This window comes from Nerophis lumbriciformis, linkage group LG06 (assembly GCF_033978685.3).
Source record: "Nerophis lumbriciformis linkage group LG06, RoL_Nlum_v2.1, whole genome shotgun sequence".
Lineage (NCBI taxonomy): Eukaryota > Metazoa > Chordata > Actinopteri > Syngnathiformes > Syngnathidae > Nerophis > Nerophis lumbriciformis.
Window position 1 is genome coordinate 35,286,480 of NC_084553.2, and position 19,598 is coordinate 35,306,077.

A 19,598-nucleotide genomic window follows, 5' to 3' on the forward strand; every position below is an offset into this window, starting at 1 on the left:
ATATTTTGCCTTAGCCTTGAATGAACACTTGATGCATATAATCACAGCAGTGTGATGATTCTATGTGTTTTGATTGATTGATTGAGACTTTTATTAGTAGGTTGCACAGTGAAGTACATATTCCGTACAATTGACCACTAAATGGTAACACCCGAATAAGTTTTTCAACTTGTTTAAGACGGGGTCCACTTAAATTGATTCATGATACAGATATATACTATTTTGATGGTGTGGAGTCTGGACGTGTGGCACCGAATGGAGATAGGCGTCTCGACAGACGTCACAATATTTGAACAATGATGACGAAAACTGTTGTCTCTGTCGTGTCCGTGTGTCGAAAATTGTTATGCGCCTATTTTTTTTTTTTATTTCGTGCGTGGCATAGATTTGCCGTGCGCAGAGGACGCTTGAGCAGGCGCGCACCTTAGCAGCTGCGCTAGCATCACAGCTAACGTTAGCCATGCCGCTACCTCGCTCTCTGCTGGGAGAGGACGTATACGTATGTGACGTATGACGTGACAGTATGTGACGTATGACGTGACAGTATGTGACGTGTGTAAGAAGGTGCGCTCGCTGTCTGTGAGAAGGAGACACAGGAAAGAGTGAGAAGAGCCTGTCGTGTAATGCCAGCAGCTAAAAGCAACTGCGTGAGAATTGTGGATGTGTTGAAGGTGTGCTGGAAAATGCGGAACGGAAATTACGGAGCAGCAGAAAAGTGGAATGTATTATTTAAATAGGTGCGTTGGAAAACACGGACCGGGGTTTTTTTTTTAAACTGGATCTGGATCGGCATTTTCCCATGCCTTGCCGATACGCAATTTTTGGCAAATATCGGCAGCCGATCCGATCCAAATATCGGATCGGAACATCCCTACATGACACATGGCCATACAGACAAGGTAGACTGCAGTCCTTTCACAGAAGCTTTAAAATCATTCAACGTAACTAGGGTTTGAAGTTTAATATTCGATTGTAGGTTATTCCAAGCCTTCAAGAACGAGGAAAAGGTGTGATGACAGGACAGAAAGTAAAAGGTGCTGCAAAACACAGAGACCAAACAGGAAACACTGACAAAACAAGATCACCAGGACAGTAAGTGATTCTAAACACAGGAAAACCCAAACATAACCAAACTGTCTGTAGCAAGCCTGACAATTGTACCCTTCTTTAGCCAGCATCCTCTGTTGGTTGCTGCGGAGTAGTTCATCAATTGTGCTTCTATTGAATGAAGATATTAACCAGCAGACTACACAGTAAAGTTGTAAATAACGATGCTAGATCGACAAAACATTTGTATGTCCACCCCTATCTCTGAGCCAGCAGTCTGTCATTCCAGTACACTCCATCATTTAGCCAATATGTTCATGTTGCACTTAGCTGCACATAGAAGTAATAAGTCATACTTAAGGCCCAACCAGACACACATAAACACAATGACCTGACGACTTTAAATCATGAAACTTGAAGCATACAAAGGCCTTCATGCACATGGGAATATGTTGTAGCCAGCACGCCTTTCAATGAGACAAAACATGCTATGTTGTATTACTGTGTACTCTAAATAAATGGAAAAAACATTTTCATGTGCACAACAATATAACTGTGCCAGCATAGCACATATTGGCTCCCTCTTCCATGGTAAATTGGGCTTGCCTCTGGCTGCACTGTGCGATCTGAGCGATTCTAATGACTGCCATGGGATCCACAGCATGCACGCATGCTTTTGGAATGCTTTGTTTTCCTAAACAGGAATATATGCTGGGCTCAACTTGCATTATGAGTCATAAGAGGAGGCTTCCAACTGAGATTAAATAATTAATGTCCTTTTTTTATTAGATAAACAATGATGCAGAGAGAATGATATTTAAAAAAGTAGGCAGCCATTACAATGAACAAAATAAAAAATTAAGGTTCTGTTCTGCTTCTATGGCTGCAATATACTATGAACTATGAATGCCACTCTTAAACCAGACTATATCCACTTCAGTCGATGGATCCTTTTTATTATTTGTAATTAGGGTTGCCAACGCTCTAGTAATATATTTGTAGGGGTATCTTTTCATTAGGGTTGTCAAATAATTAATCACATTTTGTTAATAGTTAACTCAAAATTAATTGCGGGGCGGGGTGTATCCCAGCTGTAATCTGTGATATTTCTACCAGGAAAAAATGCTTTTGATATTCTGTACATTACATGTTGTACAAGTTAATGGTCTTCATATTGCTGCATGACAATGTTTTAACCTTCTTTATTAATTAACAAAATGTTATATTGAGCCATCTAATTATTCTGTAATTGAGGACTCGACCTGAGCATGTTATCAAATAATTTAAACAATAATTCAGCCAGAAAAAACCCCACCCCACCCGCCCTCATATTCCTCAACTGATGTACTAGCATTTCTTTAGGTGCAAACATCACAGAATAACATTAAAAAAACATCTCTGACAAAGCATCATCTCTGACAAAGCATGATTGTAATATAAATCATTTTTATTTTGTTGATTTCAGGTAAATTGCCAAAATACCTGTGGCGGTGGGGGCGTGGTTATGGGGCATGGTCAATAGGACGTCATCACATGATTTGCAATGATGCATATATTCTTTAAAAAGGCAAAAAAAAAAAATATATATTTAAAACAAATCTGTCATAATTAAGTATAGTATTAACATATATATTGTATCGTACGTATTATTTTGTTGTATTTTTAAATTTTAGCTACATATTGTATAATGTATTTAGATGAGAATATTTTTCTTTTTAAACGGAACTGTGAGTAAAGAAAACTATGTTGTCCGCATACCTTAAGACCTCCACATCCTCACAGATGAAAGGTAGGTAATTGATGTAAAAACTGAAGAGCCCCAGAATAGACCCTTGATGTACCCCTGTGCTACAGGAACTGAGGGGCGAAGTTTTGTCATGTATTCTTTTGCACTGGGAACAATCTGCGAGGTAAGATTGAAACCACCTGATAGTGTTTGTGGAGAGATTGAAATTCAGTAATTTTGCCAGCAGCACTGAGTGATTAACTGTGTCAAACGCCTTACGTAGATCCAAGAGAACGGCCCCAACCACCCCTGCCCTGTCCAGGCTGGACTTGATAACCTCAAGGAAGTAACAGCCTTGTTATTATAAAAATGCTGTTCCTTGCTGCTTGCTGAAAACCTGGTCCATCCATCCATCCATTTCCTACCGCTTGTCCCTTTTGGGGTTGCGGGGGGTGCTGGACCCTATCTCAACTGCATTCGGGTGGAAGGCATGGTACACCCTGGACAAGTTGCCACCTCATCGCAGGGCCAACACAGATAGACAGACAACATTCACACTCACATTCACACACTAGGGACAATTTAGTGTTGCCAATCAACCTATCCCCAGGTGCATGTTTTTGGAGGTGGGAGGAAGCCGGAGTACCCGGAGGGAACCCACGCAGTCACGGGGAGAACATGCGAACTCCACACAGAAAGATCCTGAGCCCGGGATTGAACCCAGGACTTCTCGGGACCTTCGTATTGTGAGGCACATGCACTAACCCCTGTTCCACCGTGCTGCCCCTGATTAAAAGAATATATTTCCGAAAATTCTGTACAGATTGTGTACGAGAAATGTAAATTTATTCTATATGTCCATACGGTCATCATGTATAAAATGTTTTAAATGTTAAAGCGAGGTTTTCTATACAGCTGGTCCTGTTCAGGGCTGCAAGTACATGCAGCTGGAGGCTATTCCAGGTGACTTCACTACACCCTGTATTGGTCGCCAGTCCATCACAGGGCACATACAGCATAAGATAACATGCTGACTGAGGACAGCACAGTCCGAAATTATTAAAAAAGAGAGAGAAAGATTTTTTACAGACACTGATCTACAATTCCTGCCATCATTCTTCAACATCTAATTTGGCTTCAGCCTAAATCAGACCCTCTCTGTGTGTCACCTGTGGAACTGAGAATAATGGCGGCTTGAGTCAACGTTTGTATTAGGCAGTCACGGAAAAAACACCATGCCGTGAAGGGAAATGGGAGATTTTATAGTCTAAATGAGGTATTTGCCCTGGTGTCCTGTCGCTGGAGAGAAGTCATTTTTAACTTTTCATTTAACAGACAAGGCTGATTTCTGTAATGGACTGAGTGCGTTTACAAATCACCAAAGACATGAAAGGTGGGGCACGACAGCGATGGAGGATAGAAATCTCAATGCCGCCAAGTCCTCTGATTGGAGAATTTGAACAATAATGCTTATGTTTATGAGCTGTGGACTCTAAAGACACCCAATGTGTAAATCCTCTAGTAATACTGCTGCATGCATTCTACCTTGAGATGTATATTTAACATAAATTACTATGGGATACATTAAATACATTCAAATGTGAGCTGGCGGAGAGCCGCCATGAATGCAATTGGGGCGACAATCATCTGCTACATTCAGCGGGATGTGCAGCACAGTGGCATGATTGCTTGTGTGCAAATACGAGAATGTGATGGGTCGGCTGTGTTTGAGAGGGTTCTGGCCTGAAATATTATATTTATTATCACCAGTCCATTACATTATAGTGTAAGCCGTAAATGAGTGGGCCAAGCAGCTTCCACTAGAACTAGAGTGTTTGTACTGAACGACTGCACTCAGGGAAATTATGTTTTGTAGAGTAACATCTAAAAACACTCAACCACAGTGTTATAATTTGGATTTTATTATGATATGCAGTCAGACAATAGCCTAAAGCTGCATATTATGTGTATGTGATATGGTACTATGAGCAGCAAAGGCAATACAACTATGATGAGTCTCAACACTGCCGGGAAACTCCGGTGTAAAACAAAGCCATTGCACTGAAGTGAAGGCGGTAAATCAGACATGGAAAAGTGGGTGTCCACCCTTGTGTGTGTGTGTGTGTGTGTGTGTGTGTGTGTGTGTGTGTGTGTGTGCATGTGTTTACACTGTGTGCATGTCTGCAAATGAACACTCAGATCAGTGTGCCCCTTTGCTGAAGTGGTGCATGGTTGTGAATTTCAATTTTGCACTCATCGTTTGGTAGCCCCCTCCGACGCCGCACCTGACACTAAAGCCAATCAGCTTTCTGTGTGTGTCAGCATTTGCTAAGAAGCTGAACAGCTAAAAAAAAAACTAAGGAGCCTCCCTGGACTAGCCTCCTTCACTCAAGGGCATTGACAGATTTTTTTTTTTTTTTAACTGTGTGAAATTGAAGTGTGTGATTAACATTTTTAGATTCAAGGTAGCGGACGAGATGCGAATGTAAACTGGGCAGATGCAATTGTCTTTTCATATGCAGAAAAAATGGATGGGGTACCATCACTTATGGTAGATGGTAGGGCTGTCTTCTAATTGTCGAAGGTTGAACGATTCGATTCAGAGGAGTCTGATTCGACGATCAACCAAATAGTCGGACATTAATATTCCCTCCCCTCTCCATTGGAAGAAGTGAAGTAAAATGAATTATATTTATTTAGCACTTTTTCTCTGACTCAAAGCGCATAACATTGAGAAACCCATTGTCTACATTAGGTCACATTTACACAAGTGTAGGTAGCATTGGGAGCAAGGTGGGCATGTCTTGCCAACAACACAACGGGGCGGTATAGCTCGGTTGGTAGAGCGGCCGTGCCAGCAACTTGATGGTTGCAGGTTCAATCCCCGCTTCCGCCATCCTAGTCACTGCTGTTGTGTCCTTGGGCAAGACACTTTACCCATTTGCTTCAAGTGCCTCCCACACTGGTTTAAAGGCCTACTGAAACCCACTACTACCGACCACGCAGTCTGATAGTTTATATATCAATGATGAAATCTTAACATTGCAAAACATGCCAATACGGCCGGGTTAGCTTACTAAAGTGCAATTTTAAATTTCGCGCGAAATATCCTGCTGAAAACGTCTCGGTATGATGACGCCGGCACGTGACGTTACGGATTGTGGAGGACATTTTGGGACAATATGGTGGCCTGCTATTAAGTCGTCTTTTTCCATCGCAAAATTCCACAGTATTCTGGACATCTGTGTTGGTGAATCTTTTGGAATTTGTTCAATGAACAATGGAGACAGCAAAGAAGAAAGCTGTAGGTGGGAAGCGGTGTATTGCGACCGACTTCAGCAACACAAACACGGCCGGTGTTTCATTGTTTACATTCCCGAAAAATGACAGTCAAGCTTTACCATTGGCCTGTGGAGAACTGGGACAACAGAGACTCTTACCAGGAGGACTTTGAGTTGGATACGCAGACACGGTACCGTGAGTACGCATGCAGCTGCGGCTTCCAAACATTTGATCGCTTGCCCGTACGTGCGTGCCGCTATGTGCATGTCACATACGTAACTTTGGGGACTTTGGGGAAATATATGTGCTGTATGAACTTTGGGGAGGTGAACGGTACTTTGGGCTGTGGGATTGAGTGTGTTGTGCAGGTGTTTGAGTTGTATTGGCGGGTTATATGGACGGGAGGGGGGAGGTGTTTGTTATGCTGGATTAATTTGTGGCATATTAAATATAAGCCTGGTTGTGTTGTGGCTAATAGAGTATATATATGTCTTGTGTTTATTTACTGTTTTAGTCATTCCCAGCTGAATATCAGGTCCCACCCGCCTCTCACTGCATCTTCCCTATCTGAATCGCTCCCACTGCCCTCTAGTCCTTCACTCTCACTTTCCTCATCCACAAATCTTTCATCCTCGCTCAAATTAATGGGGAAATTGTCGCTTTCTCGGTCCGAATCGCTCTCGCTGCTGGTGGCCATGATTGTTAACAATGTGCAGATGTGAGGAGCTCCACAACCTGTGACGTCACGCGCATATCGTCTGCTACTTCCGGTAGAGGCAAGGCTTTTTTATCAGCGACCAAATGTTGCGAACTTTATCGTCGATGTTCTCTACTAAATCCTTTCAGCAAAAATATGGCAATATCGCGAAATGATCAAGTATGACACATAGAATGGACCTGCTATCCCCGTTTAAATAAGAAAATCGCATTTTAGTAGGCCTTTAAATGTAACTTAGATATTGGGTTTCACTATATATAAAGCGCTTTGAGTCACTAGAGAAAAGCGCTATATAAATATAATTCACTTCACGTCACAACAGCAGTGACTAAGATTCCAAGCCCGATTCCAACCAGGAACCCTTGAGTTTCTGGCCGGCCACTCAACCATTTAAGCCAGGAGTGTCCAACCCCCTGGGGCCTGCCAACATCTTCAATTTGGCCCAGGGGGGTCTGACAGGTGGCAAATTGTCATTATCTCCTGGACAATGTGAAAAACTCAGGTCAGTAACCATGATGTGTACTTATGTGACCCAATCCAAACATTATTCCTAGTAATGCAGGAAAAACAATTCCACCAGCACAGAAAGTCAACACACATGGTCACACATAACACAACCTGCTCACTGAACATTGTGGATATTATATAAAAAAAAACATCTCATCACCATAAAATTTGAAATTACACTATTTAAATCCATTGCAAGGCATGATGGGAAACATGCTAAACACTCCCTCCACACTTACTCACGTTTGACTTTTAGGTGCTTGATATTTCTGATTGATTACACAGCTTTAAAGAGGTCGTCATCGAAGTAAACAAGGTAGTAGTTGAACTTTCACCTACTCTTAATATTCAATTATAATATGTATTAATGATATATCCACAGGGTCTCTGCAGGTTTCAACATGTCAAATTTAAGACTTTTTAAGACTTTTTTTAAGACCATCGTGAAAATAATTTAAGACCATTTCACATCCATATGGACAAAAAATACGACAAAGTAAAATTAGAAGTCCAGAATTAATTTTAAGTATATTAATTAATGCACTGCTCTTTCACATTGGAAAACAAAATGGTTAAACTAACTAAATACACCAGGAGCTTCTCTAGTGTAAACTAAGTGAAAAAAATATTAGACAATTTTTAGATTTGTCTTTGAAGTGTTTTCTTTCAAAAGGTGCAGTGTGCTTCATATCGAGTGTTTTCATGTAACATCAACATCATTTCTGTGAAAGGGACAGTTAGCATCACTACTAAAGCTAAATGGTTAACTTTGCCAATGTTTTTTTCGGCTGTCCAAAGTGAGCAAACCGATAAAACCATCTACAGTACTACTGTATATGCACAAAGTTGTGAAAAACAGTGTTTGCTGACAGAGTGATTGTCTAAAAAGAAGGAAGGCCATTATGGCTTGCAAGCCTCAAACAGAATTTGGATGTGAATAATATGGATAACATAAAATAATGTGCTCAGCTCATTTTGTATCTGGTGTGTATGGAAACATGTGTACCTGTTTTTTGAAAACATATTGCTAATACACAAGGATTAGTTTCTATTAAGCATTACAAGATGACATTGGCAAATCTCCATTGCTTTCCTCACCACACAATAAGATGAGTGTAAACACTAAACAGGCAACCGCTTTTAATGTCAGTTGCTGTATAAAATTGGGGAAAAGATTAGGCATGAGAAACTGACCTGAAATTATTGGAAAAAATAATAGAAATAATATAAGAGAATTATGTTTTTTTTAATATAGTTTTACTGCTGAGTACACTACTACCACAGAGAAATGAGCGTGTGCTTACTGTATGTAATAGTATGATTTCAATACTAAATATCTCATATTGATCTCCTTAGGCAATTGGCACCACTTAATCCACACTCCTTTGGGGGCGTTAAGTTGATCTTTGTAAAGTTGTGCAAGTGTTTGTGGCGTTTCAGCATCTTTTGACACGGACTTATCCCAGATTTTTTACTTTTACATTATCATTCCATTCCGTTTACATACGCTTCCCTCCTCGATGGCTGCACATCTGGGTACTAAACACTTTATATGTTTCCATCCACCGAGTTCAACCATGCATTAAATTGATCGTTCAGGGGACACAAATCATTGAACTTTTAGTTACCCATCTTATGCAAGTCATGTGGCTTTGCTGTGGGCTTTCGTTTAGTTTTCTACACTGCTATGCTTAACTGTAACAACACACCGCTGCAGCACACTAGCCTGTGGTGCTTGATGAATTCTGACGGGTTAGCACAGGTAGCCTACTTTAGTTCCGTTTTGTAGTTACGTTTTAGCGCCCTCAAAAATCTAAACATTTAAAAACAAGATTGAAGTTTATGCATGTTTTAAACAAAAGTAACAACAATAGATTTTTAAGACCTTTCAAAATCGTATTTAAGACCTTTTATGAGATTTTAGGATATTTTTTTTTACATTTTAAGGCCTTAAATTCAAATTATTGGATTTAAAACTTTTTTAGACTTTTTAAGACCCCGCGGATACCCTGATCCATTATATTATTATACATTGTAAACACTCACGCGCACGCACGCATACAAACACACAAACATATGGTTACTTTGCATGCAACCAGCTTTCGGCCCCCGGCCAAATTTTTTTAGCCGAACCCATCAGGCTTTACATTGATCTTGCGTATAATCATCGCCCCTGCAATCACACGTCCGCCATTCCTTCTACACAACAGGGCAATTTCTTTTGACAACTCCCCAGCTGCAAGGTACTATTTAACAAGTGGGTCCAAATTAAAAAGGTCACTTTTCCTTTCAATCAATTCAGCCTTGTTTCTAAAAGAAAACGAGGCATTGACTGTCATTCCAAAGCACCCATATTCTCAATCAAATCCTTTTTGCTACGTTCCTTGATATGAAAGAAAAGAGGAAAGTGGCACTCTAATAGCAACCAAAAGTCAGCAATGACACAGAGAACCCATTTTTCACACTAATTATCTGCTGCGTTTTCAGGTCTTCAATATTAGCCAATAATAAGCACTCTGCAAGACCATCTGTTCTGCCAGCACCGGTTATTTTTGGACTAGGTGGTAGAGAGGAGGGAAAGGAGAAATAACATAACATGCGTTTTGAAGAGATCGCAAAACGACAAAAGATCATGGAGTATAGAAAATCCAAGGCTCGAAAATGACTATGTAATGCATGCTTGACAAGATTTTTAAAATTCTTCTTAAGCAACATAGGCAGTAGATGTCAAACTGAGTTTCAATGGATGTCATGTAAGTTGACACTCCACCACAGAGACATGTGTACATCTTGTACGGGTAAGCGTGTTTAACTACATATGTTGTCTATTTGTGTCAGTGTAATAGCTGTCTAGATACTTTTGTATAGGTGTTAGGAAATTAAAAAATGTTACCTTTTGTCTGATCTCCTCTTCCATTTTGACAGGAGAGCCCAGCTCAGCTACCTGTTTGACTCCTTCACTGGCAAAGCTTCCGTACTCCCACAGCACGTAGTTCCTTGAATGGGATGCACCAATGAGGGCTGACCAGTGATTGGCACGACCTGTTATAGACATGGAGTTTATTCATTAGCTTGGTTTGTCCCAAATCCAAAAGAAAGTCATTTTTATCACATGTTTTCACGCAGCTTTCTTCTTTCCTGGACAGTCCTCAGTGTTGGTTGAATTTCATGTCAATAAACTAAGGGGGTCATATTGTGCAAAACCAACTTTTCTTACATGTTGGCACCTGTTTATTTGGGATACCCATAACTCCCAAAACATGTAATCCAAACCATGGAGTAACGGCAGAGTAATTTATAAAACACCTTTACCTTTTTCTAAATGAGCCGTTTGAAATTAGAGACAATTATGACTAGGGTTGCAAAGGGGTGGAAATTTACCACGGGAAGTTAAGGCTGCTGCCCCCGCGACCCGACCTCGGATAAGCGGAAGAAGATAGATGGATGGAAAGTTGGACACCGTCCATGGTAATTAATGGGAATATATGGGAATTAATGGGGAATTACAATAATTATATATTATTGGGCACTTGTCTATATACTGCTGCATCTTTGTGGCATTTTTGACGTAGCTCTTTGCACAGTATTTGCAAATGTACACAGCCTTTCCGCCTACATTGGTTGGGGTGAAATGTCTCCACACATCAGATGGTGTTTGTGGCATTATTCTGTTTGTATTTATTTATTCTTGTAAAACACTAGTGCAATGTCACACACATATATAAATAGTCAGCTAAACAATTCGAGTAGTCTTTAAAAATATTTTACTGATGGACAAATGAACAGAAAGAGGCTAGATGAATAAATGAACACTCAATCAGCATGCTAAATCAAAGTATAACCTACATTCTTGTATGACAACAGAATGGCTAGCAGAACAGAAGGCAGAGGAAACTACACGTTTTGATTTAGTTTTTGCAAGTTGAACTTTACAGATCACAAAAAAGTTAAATTTGGATCGCTAACATTGTTAGCATAAATGAATGGGATTTAACATAGAGAAAATGAGCATCACAGCTAACGGAGAAATATTTTCGGTTCATTATGAGACTGTGGTGGTACGTAAACCTAGCTCGCTAGCTAGAAATATTGGCCCCAAAATCATTTAACAAGTACAGGAACAGCTAGCTAGCTTGAGTGGAAGTCTGCTGGAGTAGTCTACAGTCATACAGTAACAAGCAATTACACCTCTATTAAACTTAAATACCATAGATCAAATATATTTATCCCAGTAATATCATCAAAACTTACCTAACTGGATGAAGTACTTGGCCTCAAATACTAGTGTGGCCTCAATAGCCCTGCTGTAGTGTGTAGCATGCTGGGAATTATCTGGGCATGTGATGGAAGAATGTACTGCACATGTGATGGAGGAATGCACTGTGAAGGGTTGAAATTCTACTGAATTTGCATTAAATCAGGTTGTTTTAGCTAATAACTATGCTGCAAGATCGAGCATGTTGCATTCAATGTTTGTTCCCATTAATTTCCCAATAATTCCTATATATTCCCGTTAATTCCCATGGAAAGTTTCCAACTTTGAATATTCCCGGATATTGCAACCCTAATTATGACATATTTTGCCATAGTTACGTCAGCGGATATCTCCATATATGGTAGAGGTCAGTTGCAAGAAAAAGTATCTGAACCCTTTGAGATTATTTTATTGTATTGATATATTTATTTGACAGGGACAGTACAATTAAACATTGCTACCTATAGGTAACCGATGTCAAAGTACATAAGACTTCTTGCCACAGGCTAATTTGCAACACCTTGTCCCTTGTTAGGCTTTTCAAGAAAAGTTGAGAAAAGTCAAAAACACATACAAAAAGATTAAGACAAGTACAAAATAAAAATATGTTTAAAAAAATTGGCCCCATTTGTCCATACTACATCCAGTTCTAGTGCTCACACGTCTGATTTTCCTTAAGACACTTTTTTACGGGGATTTCTGCATTAATTTAAATCACAACAATAGACAAACACTGTCTTTTTAAACTAATATTGCACTTAAAATGGTATGTGCTTTTGTTTTTTTAACACAACGTGTAAACAGTTGCACTGTAGGTATGGAAAAAGTATGTGAACCCCTAAACGTATGACTTCTCCAAGAGTCAATTGGAGCCAGGAGTCAGCCAACCTGGAGTCCAACCAATGTGAGTCCAACCTATAAAAACACACACCAGTTTTTTTTTTTTTTTTTTTTTTTTTTATGTCCTGTCCAGCTTCTCAGGCAAATCATATAGTTGATGTAGATGCCCATGTCGGCTGTTCAGATTTACTTTACAAAAGAGAAGTGTAGGATACTTCTCTTGTTGCCTTATTTGTATTTGACTTTATTAAATGTATTTATATTATCATTTAGTGCAGCCGGGCCGGAGCAGGAGGGGATAGAAAGAGAAAAAAAAAGAAGACAGAGGGGGAAATTGTGGGGACAAGAGGGGGATTAGACAGAGAGACAAAAACAACAACAGCAAACAACAACAACAACAACAATAGAGCAACATCAGCAAATATGACATGTACAAATATGATGGTAAAAGTAATAGCAAATAAGCAGTTAGCGAAAAATAAAAAATAATACAGAAATAACAATGAGCATTATTACACTACAAATGGATCAATACAAATACCAATAGAAATAGCGCTATTGATAATGAACAATACCAATAATTTACCTTTATTATCAACAATACAGTTGTTTAAATGCAACAATACATATACGTAATGATAACTTGAGATACGAAAGAATGCAGAAAAATGGAGGGGGAGAAAGAGAAGCAACCTACATTAACCTTGTAGATTGTTATAGTCACAATAGGTTAAGCTTTGTCAGTGTGCCATGTGTTACACCCAGTTTACCCTAGGGCAACAACGTTAATATATGTTTGATGAAACGTGATTATGTGCATGAGTGTAAGTATGCATATGTACTTGTATATGTACAGAATGTGTATATGTGTTTGTACAATGAATGTATATGTACAGAATGTGTATATGTGTTTGTACAGTGAATGTATATGTACAGTATGTGTATGTGTATGTTTGTATATTGAATGTGCGTGTGGATGTACGAACATTAGGTAGGTAAATATGTACTGTATTTGTGTATGTATGTGGGAGCGTAGGTACCTATGTACGTATGTGAGCATATGTGAATTTGCATGTACAATACAATCGACTCCCAGAGTGCGTGGGAGCCAGAGCACGGCCCCATCACCCCCGAGAGCCCAACCCACAAACAGGAGGCGTGGTGCCCAGGGAACCAGGGACCACCGCCCCCACGCAGCCAAGCCGGCCAGCGACAGGAACCCCAGAGCCCGACCCACCGTACCGCCCACAAGGGCCAGCAGCAGGCCGCAGACAGACGCACCCGGCAGAGGACAGGGCACGAGAAAAGCAGGGGACAGCCAGACCCCAAGCCAGCGAGAGACCACACCCCACACGGGCAGAAAGGCGAGACGCCCCGCCCGAGGGACCCAGAGACTCCCCGCAACCGGACGGGAAGACCGCCCCCGCCCCACTGGCAACCGGGCCCCCACGAGCCCACCCCCCACCCCCGGAGAGCGCGGCGAGGCCAGCCCCCGGCCACCCCACCCAAACCGGCCGCCGCAGGACCACCCAGGCACAGGGCCACGGGAACCACCCACCCCACCCGCAGGGACCCCAACGATGGAGATGGAACAACCAGCAACCGCCCCGCCGAGCCCCCCCCCTGAGGGAGGGGAAAATTAAAAAATAATATTAATAAAATATATTAAAAAATAAATAAATTAATAAATAAATTAATTAATTAATTAAAAAAAAAAAGAATTAAAAGAAGATCACAGACATGCTGACAAACAAGGTCACTACCCCAGCAACTGGCCGACTCGCAGCACCTCGGAATACCTTGCAGCACCAAGCTACCACAACAGACGCAGGGACTAGGCCCAACAGGCCCCAACCAAGACGGGCACCCGGAAGGGATGGACAGCGGGACCCAGGAGCTCCAGACACGCAGTTCGGATGCAGTAGCCTGAGGCGTCGACCCCCGTCTGACAGGCAGGCCCAGAGCGTACCCCCAGAAATATACATACATACATACATATATACATACACATACACACATACACGTATACATACCCACACATACACATATATACATATACATACACATATGTACACATACACATATATAAACATACATACATACACACACATATACATACATATACACAGTTCGTCAGCCCCGACAGCCATCACGCGCGCGCGCTGCCATCAGTCACAACATCAGCCACACCCCTGCACCAGACCCAGCAGCCACGGGCGCCCACACCACAAACAAACGGCAACAGAAACAGCAGCCGCAATAACCCCAGACAGCCAGCACCAGCCAATCAAATCAAAGCGATCAAAAAAAAAAACTGCGACCAGCAACCACACGCCACCAGGGCCACGGAGACCAGCCGGCGCCAGCCCGCCGGTCAGCCCGAACGCCAACACGCAAACAAGAGACACCAACAACCCCCCCAACCAAAAGGCCCCCCACCCCAACCCAAACCCGCACAAACACACCACCGCCCAAACAACCGAGACACAGCATCCAGACCAGACACGGGGGCTGCGCCGCCACCACACCAAGTCACCAACAGAGACCCCACAGCGCAAGGTCGGGCCACACGGGCACGGACCCCATCCAACAGGAAGTGAGACCCGCGCGACGCCACACACAAATAAATAATAAGATTAAAAAAATAAAAAATAAAAAAATAAAATAAAATAAAAAATAAAATTTAAAAAATAAAATAAAATAAAAATAAGTGAATAATAAAAATAAAAATAATAAATACATTAAAAATAAAAAATAAAATATAACAATAATAAATGAATAAAAGCCTGGCAGGCCACCAGACCGCAGTCCCCCCGGCCGACGAGGCAATGAGGGGTGCGCCGAACCCCAAACCCCCCATGCATGTGTACAAGGCCCCCAGAGTGTCTACTGTGTAGTTAAAATTAGGAGGTCAGCCGTTACAGCCGACCTCCAGTCCCTATTGATGTGTGTACTGTAGCGTGAGTGAGATATGTATGCTTGTGGGAACTAATAATGCGATTAAAATTGGGGGACATCAAGGTCATGGTGGGTCCCAACCAAACCAAGCCCCCCAAATCCTAAGTGTCTAATATGCAGCTAAGATTGAGGGATGGACGAGCAGGGGACAAGACAGGAGGACTGGAGCCCCATTGGAGGCATCCTCAACCCCCCGCCATGCCTCCCCGCAGGACAATCCCCAAAGTCCTATATATGTGTGACTGTGTGCGCTATAAGTAGGAGGAGTAGAGGGCCCGGACATCCCCCCAGTCCACGCGGCCGACAACCAGGAACTACGGCCAGGAGGCCGCCACCCCCCGCCACAGCCCGTGACCCACACCAGACCACTTTAACGTGACGCCACGCGAGCCCCTCCCCCCGCCAAACAAAGCCATCCCCCGCCCGCCCCAACCCAACCCTGCAGAGCCCATACCGGCAACCAAACGCAGAGAAACCGCACAGCCCCCACGCCCAATGCAAACACCGCATCCCGGCCATCCACACAGCAACGTGCCCATACGAGTCCCGGCCAGGGGAAGGAGCCCCCCAACGGGGCAAGAAGCCAATGCATCCCGTCCGCCCGCCAGCCCCCAAACCAGCCGGCAAGCCAACGCCAGCCAGCCCCACAACCCCACAAGCGCACAGACACCAGCCACAGTCCCCCAACCACTCCAACCCAACACAGCGATGCCAACCGCTGGTATCACCGCAGCAACCATCACCACCACCGCCCGTCCGCAGCGTAAACACCTGCGGCCGCCGAAACCAAAACAAAAAAGCGACCGACCCCGTAAACCACAACAACGCACACCCCCGGCTACCACCGAGGCCACCAACCCACCTACCCCAACTCATCCACCGCCAGGCCAATTGAGCCACCGGACATCCACACCCATGCACACACCTACACATTCATATACACATACATACATGCATATACATATACATACACATACACACATATACACACGCATGCATATACATATAAACATACACATCCACACATATATACACATTAATACACCCACACACATATACATAAGCCCACATATACACAAACACATACATACACAACACACACACAAAAAAAATAAAAAAATAAAAAAAATAAATAAATAAATAAATAAATACAAAATTTAAAAAAAAAAAAATAGAAAGAAAATAAAAAAAAAAATAAAATAAAATAAAAATAAACCCTTTAAATAAAATAAAATAAATAAAAATAAACAAGAGGCCTGGTCGCCAACAGTGCCCAACGCCACCAAACCCCGCAGCCCCTCCCGCACGTCCAGGCCCCCCCCGCCCACCACCCACCAGGCATCCCATCCGGCAAAAAGCCATAAGGGCCCAGCCCTGCGCCCACAGCCGGCATGCCAAGGCACCTCAGCAGACCCGGCGCCGCGATCAGCAATGCACACCGGGGCAGCGACACATACATATGTACCTACATACATACACACAGATTAAATCACAACAATAGACTCAAACCTTTAGTAAATCAGGCCGTAAATTCCTTATTTTATCTATCCTTTTGCTGTACATGCACATGCATCCTCTGCTGTTGCCCCTTCTAATACAAACACAAAGTAGTGTATATCTGTCAGTAAACTACAACATGGCTGGCAGGGTGGAGATGCAGTGGAAGTTGCTTTGGCCTGGAGCATAAATAAGACCGTTCACAAAACAGTACATTCTGAAGAGAAAGTCAGAAAGTGGTTTAAAGATTACATGTAAAACAAAATCTATGCTAAATTTTAACCAAAGAACCACTATTACATAAATGGTTTATACTTGTTACGCTTTTCTACCTTTAAGGTATTTCAAGCGCTTTGACACTAGTTCCACATTCATACACACTGATGACATGAGTTGCCATGCAAGGCCCTAACCACAACCCATCAGGAGCACGGGTGAAATGTCTTGCTCAAGGACACAACGGACGTGACTTGGATGGCAGAAGTTGAGGATCAAACCAGGAACCCACAGGTTGCTGGCACGGGCACTCTACCCACCGAGCCACGCCGTCCATGTTATGTCGACCACAAGTAAATACAAAAAAAATTGAAGGTGAACTGCACTTTATTTTCCAGCACCAAAATCTTGCTTTGGTGCTGGAATTTCGACAGTTTAAGTGTTTTCAGCAAGCCTTACAAGGAACGGCTTTAATGCAGTCTACAACAGAGTCTATGGCTTCACTTGTAACATAAAGACTACACTGTAACTCTGCAACATCTGTAGCTGACTGACAGATTTGGCACAGCTCCAGGCTTTGTTTTAAGATGTATGGCGGTGAAGCCTGATGAAGCCTACTCAGATGAGAGGCGAAACATCTTCTAAGACAAACCAAACAGTTCAGTTGCGATCGATTGAATGCCCTGAGATTACAATGACCTGGATGAATGAAAACATTTATAGACATGGCGGAGCCTGTTTTTTTTTTTTTTTTACAAAACTGTCCTCCCTGATGTAAAGGATGCATAGACAAGGCCAGGTTAGAGCCAGTTCAAAGCAGTTATGTCCCTGAGTAAGGAAGGGTGAAAACAAGCGTTAGTCATATAGCTACAGGCTAAAGGGAAACTTGACTGTTAAAACTAAGGCTGTTCAATTATTAGAAAATGTAATCAGATAGTTTTATATGAAATAATTATCATTATTGTGTCTGAAATATGCCCATTATCACTGTAATGTGCCAGCTGTCATGACAAGTTTGGACATTATTAGTTTCCTGTATTTTGTATTATTTTCTGTCACGTGTGGGTTTACGCTTGCTGCGATTCGTTCTCCCAATGCAACACTGACGGCTCCGGACCAAGGTGTGAGGTAGGAAATGATTTATTTATCATAAATCATAAATGCTCATAGACAGACTAAAACAAAACAAAAGGGATGCGTGCCGATCGCACGGGAAGCTAAGCTAACCACTTAGCAGAGGTACACTCGAAGCTAAAGAATCGATTAGCACAGGAATCATAACTCAAAAACTTAAGTGACATTCGCGTGAAGCAACCAATGAAGCCACACCGAGTGACCGGCAAAAGCAGGCTTAAATAAAGTCAGTGATTACAAACAGGTGTGATCCAAACAACAAATGACAGGTGAAACTAATGAGTCGCCATGGTGACAAAAACAAACAAGGAAGCGCAGACGGAACTAAAGAAGTCCAAAACTAACAGAACATAACTAAACAAAATATGATCCGGACCACGGATCAAGACATTTTCTGACCACCGCTTTTATTTGTTGCTCTACTTCCCGTCTCTTTTTGTTTCTTAGCCACTTTACTTCTGGCTTGAGCACCTGCTAACAGTCTGTGATTAGAATACTCACCTACTGGCAATCATTTATCAGGAGACTTCTTATGCTAGCCCTGTCCAGAGGACAGTACTGAATCATTAATATTTTGCTTCATACTATCTTGTTGCTGCATAGTCTTCCTTCTCTTTGCTTCCTTTGTCTGGTTATTTTTTGTGAACTTCCCTTCTGCACTATTTTTGTTGTGCTTTCCTTAATAATTTTTTTTTTTTTTTTTATCTGCACTTCAACGGGTGTCTCTGCATCCTGGGGTCCAGACCATCAACGAGCAACACAGACTGTACCACTAGCAGAAAGATACATGACAGAACACATTTCTATATATTTACTGAAACATACTATATATTTATTAACATCTCCATATGAAATGAAAATTATAATAAAACATACTACACCCCATTATAGAATTACGTTTTGGACGTATAGTCTTGCTTTTCGTTGTAGTGTATTATTCTCTGTCAGGGTCTTATTTTTTTAACTCCATTTCCTGTTTTGGCCCGTTGGTAGTAGCTTTGCTTGGAATTATTAACCAGCACTAATTAAAGCCCCACTTAAAGACCTTCAGTTTTTGGTTGATTTTGGCCGCGCCATTGTATGGAGCCAGAACAATACCATTAAGATTTGGTATCGGAAAAAAAATTGACATTGTAGAAAAAGTTGTATTTCACCGAAACAAGTTTTAGCAATAAATAAATACAAACATTGAAAAATATAAATATTTTTGGTGGATATTTTCGATGACAATATTAATATTTTTTGTACACGTGTATTGTTTTTATGTGTTTCAAAGGTTTTATGATCGCTTCTCTTTTATACAATTTATTTTTTCGGTTTCGCTTCTTTTTTTTTACAGTATCAAAATAATGTGTTTTAGCATGACTTACTGTTGCAACCTTAGAAGTTGTTTTTTTCTCTCTTGCTTTACAAATCAT

General features: G+C 41.7%; 1 protein-coding gene across 1 annotated transcript in view; it reads right to left on the reverse strand.

Moving 5' to 3' along the window:
• The window catches only part of LOC133608729 (spondin-1-like), a 199,740-nt gene that overhangs the window by 99,443 nt on the left and 80,699 nt on the right, over positions 1-19,598 (reverse strand). The window contains exon 6 of the mRNA XM_061964209.2: positions 10,174-10,322. Within this exon, the coding sequence (XP_061820193.1) occupies positions 10,174-10,322 (149 nt within the window). The remainder of the gene's footprint in view (positions 1-10,173; positions 10,323-19,598) is intronic.